The sequence below is a fragment of the Notothenia rossii genome, assembly GCF_949606895.1.
Source record: "Notothenia rossii genome assembly, chromosome: 7".
Classification (NCBI taxonomy): Eukaryota; Metazoa; Chordata; class Actinopteri; order Perciformes; family Nototheniidae; genus Notothenia; species Notothenia rossii.
Window position 1 is genome coordinate 72,309,152 of NC_136905.1, and position 9,468 is coordinate 72,318,619.

General features: G+C 40.1%; 2 protein-coding genes across 6 annotated transcripts in view; one reads left to right on the forward strand and one right to left on the reverse strand.

Annotated features, from left to right (window-relative positions):
* Window positions 1-9,468, reverse strand: part of rcan3 (regulator of calcineurin 3) — a 54,828-nt gene that overhangs the window by 38,944 nt on the left and 6,416 nt on the right. The window lies entirely within an intron of this gene.
* On the forward strand, window positions 932-9,360 carry LOC307013104 (uncharacterized protein). 5 transcript variants are annotated; one of them, XR_013800855.1, is made up of 7 exons: window positions 932-1,138; window positions 1,570-1,630; window positions 3,178-3,241; window positions 3,483-6,202; window positions 6,898-7,927; window positions 8,783-8,935; window positions 9,133-9,360. XR_013800855.1 is itself a non-coding variant. In XM_079640357.1 (7 exons), the coding sequence occupies exons 5-7, from the start codon at window positions 6,914-6,916 to the stop codon at window positions 9,235-9,237; spliced, it is 1,272 nt and encodes a 423-aa protein (XP_079496483.1). In that variant the 5' UTR covers window positions 942-1,138; window positions 1,570-1,630; window positions 3,175-3,241; window positions 3,483-3,556; window positions 6,898-6,913; the 3' UTR covers window positions 9,238-9,339. The 5 variants fall into 5 exon arrangements, 2 of the variants coding, with proteins under 2 accessions (XP_079496483.1, XP_079496482.1); XM_079640357.1 differs by having other exon boundaries at window positions 942-1,138; window positions 3,175-3,241; window positions 3,483-3,556; window positions 9,133-9,339; XM_079640356.1 differs by having other exon boundaries at window positions 943-1,138; window positions 3,175-3,241; window positions 9,133-9,338.

The window sequence follows — 9,468 nt, forward strand, 5'->3', positions numbered from 1 at the left end:
GTGAGCACACAGTTGTTCATATACATATCCAGAAAACAAACTACAGAACATAAGCGCTCATTCGGATTCTTGTTTCCAGCCAGCTTATTAATGCTAATCCATCATCTTTATTATTAAACTAGACACTGACATATTTTAGTGTTCCGATTAAATTGCCATACTCCTATTGAACTTACTTTTTTTGCGCGTTTATATTTCTTGTAAAATATTTTTCTTTTATAATAGTTCAATATTTGCTCCTTTTTTCTAACTTAATTCCTCTTATGTTATGCACCCAAGCAAATTCCTTTCATGTGCAAACGTACCTTCCGAATACAGCGGATTCTGGTAGTGTACAGTTGGTTTAGGGAGTATGAGTTTTTTAGCTCTAAACAGCTACCTCTGTGGCTGCAAATGAAGTTCATGAGAGTGAACCTAACAGTAAATTCTATGGTGTTGTAAACCCAAAACAATGAACTGACAAGGTGCATCCAGAGGGCTTGTCACTTTGAGTTACCTCCTTCCAATGCACTTAATGATCTAACCTATTCTTTATAAAACAATTATTGATTCAGTTTAGTTTTAGTACTAACAACACAAGACAGAAACTTAAAACATTAAAGGTCTCCTATTATGCTATTTTTAGGCATATATTATGGGTCTCAGATAGCCTTCTTGGAGACCCTGGAAAAGAGTCCTGTATGGGGCTCCTGAAGGGGACTCTTTAATCTTGCTGGGAGACTTCAACGCACATGTGGGCAATGATGGAGACACTTGGAGGGGAGTGATTGGGAGGAACGGCCCCCCTGATCTGAACCGGAGTGGTGGTTTGTTACTGGACTTCTGTGCTAGTCATGGATTGGCCACACTGAAAAAAGGGGGACTGGCCATCTGTTGGATTTATCCAAGCCTATTGTGTGAATGTTATACAATTGCCTCATGTTCCAAAGCAAAATGTAATAGTATTGAGTAGAATCTACATTTTATGTGGAGAGAGTACATGAACTTGTTTAGGTCATGTTGGGATAAAATGAGTCAATCAAATAAATGTATCAATTCCACCGCAATATACCCCGCGAAATCGCGCAATGCATTTCTTTGTGGAAGAAGACAGCAGCAAGGAAGGCAGCTCTGTCCCGCCATTACCCAGCTTGGATCGGTAAGTATGGATGGTTGGAATACATTGGAATATTAGTTAATGCGTAACTATATGTAATATAATGCATTGAAAGTCACCAACATAAGTTAATGAACTGTCATGAAGTTATTTGCTCTCGTGCTGTTGAATTACCATGTGCTACGTTTCCTCTGTGAAAATGGCGGGTGGGGCCCGCCGCAAGGTGTTGGTTCGTAGTTACTTAATGCTATCTGTTAATTTAGCCATTGTTAGCTAACGTCGCATTAGGATTAACGTTAGCTTTCAAACGAAAGCTTTGGTCAACGAGCAGTATGAGTTTACATTACTGTCTTTTAATTAAGAGGCTGGGGCGCTCACTTTTTAACCAAGCCACGCTCCAAAGTTATGCTAAATTTTAGCAAGGGAAAAACGGCAATACTTTTTTAATGTCAATGCTGTTGTTGCTGCTGCAGATTGCTGCTGTAGATTGCCGTCAGACGACCGTAGTGCCTCTGCTGTGGCTCAAGTTCTGTGGTGAGTATGTATTTTATCTGTAAATAACAGGATTAGAAGTGTGGGTATCGTTTATCAGAATTATGATACCAGTAGGCTACCCTTAAAACCTGATTGGGGTATGTTAGAAATTAAAATCAATGTTTTAATGGGGAAATGTAGTTTAAACATGCCGTCAGTTTTAATGCTCTTTTATACTGAAAAACCAGAAATTCTTGTGCACAAGCAGTTAAGCTTTTATTCTGAAAATCCTTCATCTCCGGTTAGCATTTAGCATGTGGCTAATATACGATTTCCTAAAGAGGTGAATTTAGTAGCGAAATGATATGGAGTGGTGAAAACCGAAGCCTACTGATTTAACACTACAACTATAGATGTCGAGATACTACCATGCTGAATATTAAATGAAGGTACTATTTGAATACATTATTGTTTACAGACGAGAGTAGCATGTGACAACATCCGGAAACCAAACGAGCCGAGAAGTATTGTTTAGAGTATTGATTACAGCGTTTAGAATGTGTTAAATGAAAAGTGATGAAAGAGAATATGAGGAGAAACGGCGTGTTAAGCATATATTGAATGTGAAAAGAACCTATCCTCTGTTTAAATGCAATAACGGACATTGGAGACGAGTTGAGCCGGCTGGCGGGGAGGAGCCAGCAGAGGATATATAACAGCACCGGAGGAGAGATCCATTCTCTTCTCTTCCCTATCGAGGAGAGCCAGATCACAGCTGTTTGTCTGACTGAACAATATCATGCTTGTGACCAACCCGCGCCTTTTTAAATTAAAGTACCCAATTGAACTTTCACAGAGACTCCATTTAGTCTCCTATTTTAAAGCTTCTCTCCTGGTCGGGAGAATAACGAACACAGTTAACAGGTACTAACGGGGCTAACGGCTACTTAGGGGCTAACGGCTTAGCATGGTTAGCAGTCCGGTGCATCAGCTTTAGGGCATATATGTTTGTGCGTCATTCTAGGGGATACAGACAGGCTATATGCTCTAGTTACCAGAAGCACATGGCTAATTATTATGCAGCACATGGTTAATTATTATGCAGACTGACATCATCTGACTTTCCCAGTGCCCCATGTAGCAGTGATTATTATGATAAGGATAGGTATCCTTTGACTTGAGAAGTCGATACTACTTGGTACCAGATTATTTCGGTAGGTACCCAGCCGTATATATACATGTACATTGAAGGGAGCAATGGTGTCATTTACATTTTCAGATGCAGACATGTATATTGGCTATTTGTTGATCTGCTTTAAAAAAGATTGGCATCATCCCTCAAAATAACATAATCTGTTGACCTGTAGAGTCATAGCCGCGGGAAGTCATTTTACTTAGGGGGTGAGGCCAAAAGTGGGGAGAGATTTCAACAGTAACATGAACATAATAGTAACCAGCAAAAAATGTACACCATTCACCAACAGGGGGTGCTGCAGCACCTCCAGAACCCCTACTTCCCGTATGTGTAGAGTATTTACAATTTTTGTCTATAGAAATACTGTTTTGCATTGTATAAGTGTTTTTTGTGTTGCTCTTTGTTGCAGCAGATTGAAACGCGAACTCTGTGCGTGTCTGGAGTCGGCGCTTTTACTGTGGGCTCAAATTGATATGGTGAGAATACAATTGTATTTTGGTTTAACCCTGTCCCACTCGGTGTGATTGGCCATTGTGTGATGTGTCACACTTTTTGAAATGCTTTTTATAAACAGTTGTGTCACTACTGTTACTTAGACCTTCCCCATTTTATTATTGATTGATGTTTTTTATTTCATTTTGAAAGCTTGTCTTACATTTTTGTCAGAATTTTCTCATTCGACATTAATCCTTCTTTGTTTCCATTTGTCTTTTGCAGTGAATGGTGCTGCAAGTTTGCCAGAATGTTGCTGTGAATGTGGCGTTGTAAGGCCTGCCCCTCAGTTTTACCAAGTAGGTCCCAAATATTAAAACATTATCGAGTGAAACATAGATATTATGGGAATAATAATCGTTTTCCTTGTGTATATGTAAGCTGCCCCTGCACTTTTAAAACGTGGAATGCTTTTTTAATTCATTTGAATAGATTTCATGTGACTAAAACCAGTCATCAATCCAAGAGCTGTATATTTAGGTGCCAGTTATGTCCTTGTAAGGATCTTGTCTCGGAAAGGTATTACTGGGCTCACATTAATGCACACCTTAACAAAAATGAGGTTGTAACTTGCATGTTTTTAGATTGCAACTTTCAAACAAATATCTACGGAACATTTAAATCCCACTGGAGCAGAAAACATACTTATTATTCAATTACAGATTTTAAACCAGAAATTGTGACATCAACCACCTTTTTTTCTCTGGAATCTGCGCAAAATACTTCAGATGATGAAATAGGTGAGGCATACTCTGATGCACAACCAGATTGCAGTGTTTATGCCCCGAATGACCTTCCAAATGTAATTGAACAAACTTTTGCAGCAGCTTTGTTAAAGTTGGAACATTTAACGCATGTACCAAGCACAGCAATCAATGATTTTTTGCTAGAGCTTCACAACTTAACTAGCTCTCTCTCGAGTTCCCACACTGATGGCGTTCTAGTTGATATTTTTCAGAAGCACAAACTCCAGGTTGACAGAGCTATCATAGAGGAAATAACCACTTCTCTGTGCACTGGGAATCCTATAAATAAAGCCATAGAGAAGGGTGGTCCTTTGAGTTCTACATATCAACGTAAGCAGTATTACAAGGCAAACTTTAATATTGTTGAACCAGTTGAATGTATCTTGGATGCTAAAGAGAAGAAAACCTTCCAGTATGTCCCCATTCTTGAATCTCTACAGGTGCTGTTGAATAGGAAAGATATTGTGGACAAGTTAGTTTGTAGTCACGAAACGCAAAGGGAAACAGAGACAGCAAAAGAAATTGTGTTCAAGTGTTTCAGGGATGGTCTGCATTGTAAGCAAAACAGTTTATTGTCAGGTCAAGAGTTAAGGGTATCTATTGGTTTGTATGTTGATGACTTCGAGATCTGTAACCCTCTTGGCACCTCCCGTAAAACCCACAAACTTTGTGCTGTGTACTGGGTGCTGAGTAACCTACCCCCAGGGTCTCATTCCTCTTTGTCCTCCATTTACTTAGCTATTTTGTGCAAAACAGACAATGTTAAGACCTATGGCTATGACAAGGTTTTAGAGCCACTTCTACGTGATCTCAGGTCTTTGGAAGTTGATGGAATTTTTGTCCCACAACTGGGAACATCGCTCAAAGGTACAGTTCAAACTATTGCTGCAGACAATTTAGGAGCTCATGGATTAGCGGGTTTTGTTGAGAATTTTTCAGGCACCTATTTTTGTCGTTTTTGTACCGCAACAGCTTCAGACATTGCATCAAATGAGGTTAGAGCAGGAACTTTCAGCCTCAGAACAAAAGAAATACATGACACTCATGTCAGAACAGCCCTAGATAGTGGCAGCAGCTGTTTTGGAGTTAAAAGAGCTTGTCCTTTGACTAAAGCGCTTTCTCATTTTAATGTCATCAGTGGCTATCCTCCTGACATTGCCCACGATCTCTTTGAAGGCATTGTGCCTGTTGAAATAGCACATTGTCTAACATTTCTAATCTCAAAGAAGTACATAACCTTGGAAGATATTAACAATTCCATTCTACATTTCCCATACAAGTGGACAGACAAAACAAATAAGCCTCATATTTTGCCACAAAATCTCTCACACAGGAAAACCATAGGTGGTAATGCCCATGAAAACTGGTGCTTGTTAAGATTGCTCCCATTTATAATTGGGCCTAAGATTCCTGAGCATGATCCAGCATGGCAGGTCTTGTTGGACCTAAAACAGATTGTTGAGCTTGTGGTTGCCCCAGTTCACAACGACGAGTCTATTGCATACCTTGAGAGCAAAATTTCAGACCATAGACAAAGGTATCAAGAGGTTTTTCCTAACAATAGACTGCGTCCCAAACACCACTACATAGAACATTACCCACAACTAATAAGGTTTTTTGGGCCTCTTGTGGGACTTTGGACTATGAGGTTTGAGGCAAAGCACAGTTTCTTTAAAAACATAATCAAACACACCAGTTGCTTTAAAAACGTGCCCCTATCTCTGGCTGTGAAACATCAGTTTATGATTGGCTACCACTTGTCGTCTCCAAGTATTGATAAACAAATGCTGGATGTCTCAGATGTATCTTCTGTCCCCTTAGATGTTTTGAAGGAGGAGCTAGTTCAAGCTTTTAAACAGAAAGATCCTGACATATCTGAAATACACCTTGCAAAAAATGCTTGGAGCAAGGGAATAAACTACAGGACAGGTATGGTAGTTGTCCATGGGTCTGGAGTTGGCTTGCCCGAATTTGGGGAAATCCATCAAATATGCATTTTGCATCAGAGAGTGTTTTTTGTCTTGAAACTGCTGTGTGGATGGTATAGTGAGCACTACAGCGCCTTTGAGGTGACTCCATCTCCGTCACGAGAACTTGCTCTTGTGGAAGTCTGTGAACTGGTCGATGAGTATCCCTTGGCCGCCTATCTGGTTGGATGTGTGCGGATGGTGACCTTGAAGAGATCAATCTGTGTCTGAGGTAAAGCAACAAATTAAACACTGCTTGGGCAGGTACAGACTAAAGTACAGAGAATAGGTACCGTTGGGTACTGGTATCGGTTCAAACACATATATATATAAACATTAGATGGCTCATGGGAGATTTTCCAGCGTAGCTCACCGGCCGCCATCTTGCTGCAGTCACCAGCTACTGTTGTAAGGTGAGTGATCTGCACAAAAATACTCTTAACTCGCTGAAATCTTGACTGATTTACAAACGGTTTGGTTTATTATAAACGTTATTAGCATGGCTATGATACAGGAGACAACAAGACATGTTGAAAAAAAATTCATAATTATAAGTATGCAGTATCATAACTACATCTTTGATGTTTATAACAAACCAACCCGTTTGAAAATTGAGCAAACTATGGTTATTTAAATAGTAAACCATAATGTTATGAATGAGCGAGCTGACTGCAGCAAGATGGCGGCCATGTTGCAACGTCGGTCTCCATTGGCCAGCAGCATGGGTGAGCCATCTATTGTTTATATCTATGGGTTCAAATGTGAACAGTACCCAACCCTATACATTGGTCCAATAACATTGTTATTGTTCTTCACAATGAACCCTTTTAAAAAATGACAAGCATTCACTCTTCTACCAAGGCCCATGTACTTGAAATAAAACTAATTCTAAACCTTTTATTGTTTATATACTCTCTTTCCTAACAGACGGTGAAGAAAGACCATGATGACATCAGCTGTTCTCAGAGTAATCCTAGGGGCTGACAGCTGTCAGAGGGTGGTGATTTCTGCTGGCCTGCCTTCAACTGTGAATGAACTGGAGAATGAGATAAAGACTCAGTGTAATGTAAAGGAACCCTTTCGGCTGCAGTTCATGGACACGCTTTTTGGCGATGAATTTATGAACTTAACTTCCATGGGAGAAATACAAGACAAAGCTACAGTCAAGGTCATATACACATCATGCAGACCTCTCAATGCTGATGCAGATCAATGTGTGGACAGTTGCTCCTTTCCACCAACCAGTCATCCTGATGACACCACATCTTCTCTAGGCGACAGCACCGGGATTCTCACATCTCCAGAGTCCACTTCTTCACGGTCTTCATGGCCAGGTGTGTTCCATGTTCCCCGTTTTTCGTATGATGCAGAGATTAAGCTTGAAAAGGCCCACAGAGTTCTCAGAGAAGAAGGGACACTGTTTATCCCTGATTCAAAGCTCAAGTCTGATATACTAGAGGGGTTGATTCAGGAGGTAGTTAAGCACAAAGTCTACGCCACGGACAGGGAGTTTGACCAAGTTGCAGAGGCGCTCGTCATGAAGCATCCATGTTTACAAGAAAAAGGCTCAGCCTCTGGCTATGGGGGATGGAAGACTAGTCTCAAATACAAGTTGTCCAACTACCGCACACATCTCCGGAAAGTGGGATGTCCTGAAGTATGTGTAAATACTTTGAAACATAAACCAGAAGGGAAACGTTCTCCTGCTTTTAAAGTTAAGAAACCAAAGAGGGGTGAAGTGGCCTACTGCCCTGACTTTCCACTTGGAGAATGCGCCCAGTCCTTAGAGAAGATGAGGGTTGAACTCCTTTCAGATTACAAGAAGCGTAATAACAGAGAGACAGTTAAGGCTAAAATGGAGAAAACATTTGCATTGAGAAGACAAGAAGTCATTAGTGATGTTCCCATGACCAGTGATGTACAAGAGAGATGGCCAGCTCTCTTTGGTGTAATGGAGGTGAGTACACAGATAATGGTGTAACTTTTTGTGCTGTAGATGGTATATGCAACTGTTAGAGTAAAGCTTGGCCCCATTACGATGTTGTTCAGAAGTAGGTGCAAATGAATGCTGGATGTTGAAAAGCTGATGCTTCACTGCATTGCTGGCTTAAATGTGTAAGAAGAAGGTGAAGTAGTAGGAATATTTGAAAAAGTGGGAACATGATTGAAGCAGATGAGTAGGGCTTGAGTTTAAGGATGTCCGTCATCCCTGGGGCCGAAAAAAATAGGATTGAGGAGGAGGAACATTTATTTAGCGAGGAATTTGGGCCTAGAGTTAAAAGGAAAAATACCGTGATAACGTCATAAATTAAAATGACTGCAAGTTTTGTTTAGCACAAGTTCTTATTAAACCTCCTTGAGAACAGAAACACACAGCACATACTGCTGGTGTCATGTCCCTACTGGTTTTCAGACTAACTGGTTTCCACATGTTGTGTTTACCGAACACAACAGTTGTGGTCTGCCTCTGTCATCAGATTCGTCACACATTCACAAACATATTATTGGTGATTTTCAGGTCCAAATCTCGTATCTACTGTGGCGAATATGATTGTATAAGTTAGCACTACATCAAAGCCGCCTAAAAAAATAAGTTTGTCTAAAATATATCAGATCGCGTCGAGCTGGATTACATCTCGGTAGAGCAAAATGCTTTCAGCATTCACACCCAATATTCCATAGCCGAAATCAAATGCTGAGCAAACATGCATAGTGCATACAGTTATGTGATTGGCAGCTGTAAGTTTAATGAAACAAATGTGTGTATGTGAGTGGGCCGTGTTGTTAAAAAATGGTTTCATTTTTTTTTCAGGTTAACGCAGAGTTCAAGCGGATTGCAACTATGGCTCTACAGTCAAGGTTCCTGTCACAGCTTGACCTACAATCCGCAAGTCTGCTGAGGGTGTTCTCGAAAAAATCGGGGCAGCAGGGCAAGAAGTTAAAAGACATGGCTGCCATGATGACGGTAAGAACTTTTTAACTGTGTGTATATGTGTAGATATGTGTGTGTGTGTGTGTGTGTGTGTGTATATATATAATATTTCCTTTTTGGCATTAGGTCAGTCTAAAATCAATTACAATGGTAAATTATCCCAAAATGTGACCACTCCATAGGTTCAATTTGATTAAAATGTCCCTATATTCTTTGTTTTAATCCTTAAGGAAGACATCGATGTTGACAGGGAGTGCCTCATTAAAGGACTCTGCATCTACCTCAATGAGGATCCTGAGGATCTGGTGAAGGAGTACATGGTGAGTGTGTGCTAAAGTAGTAATCCACATACAAAAAAGAAGTTAGTTTGAACATGTTTTTAAGAAGAAAAATAGCCTCAGTTAAAAGAACCTCATTTGACCAGATATACCAGACCATATTACCAGACATGTTACTTAGCTGTCTTCCTGAAATTGATATTATAATAGGTTTTGTTAGAATTAACATGCTCTATCATGATTTGTGTTCTTCTGATTCCAGAGACACATTCAAATACTAATGCAATA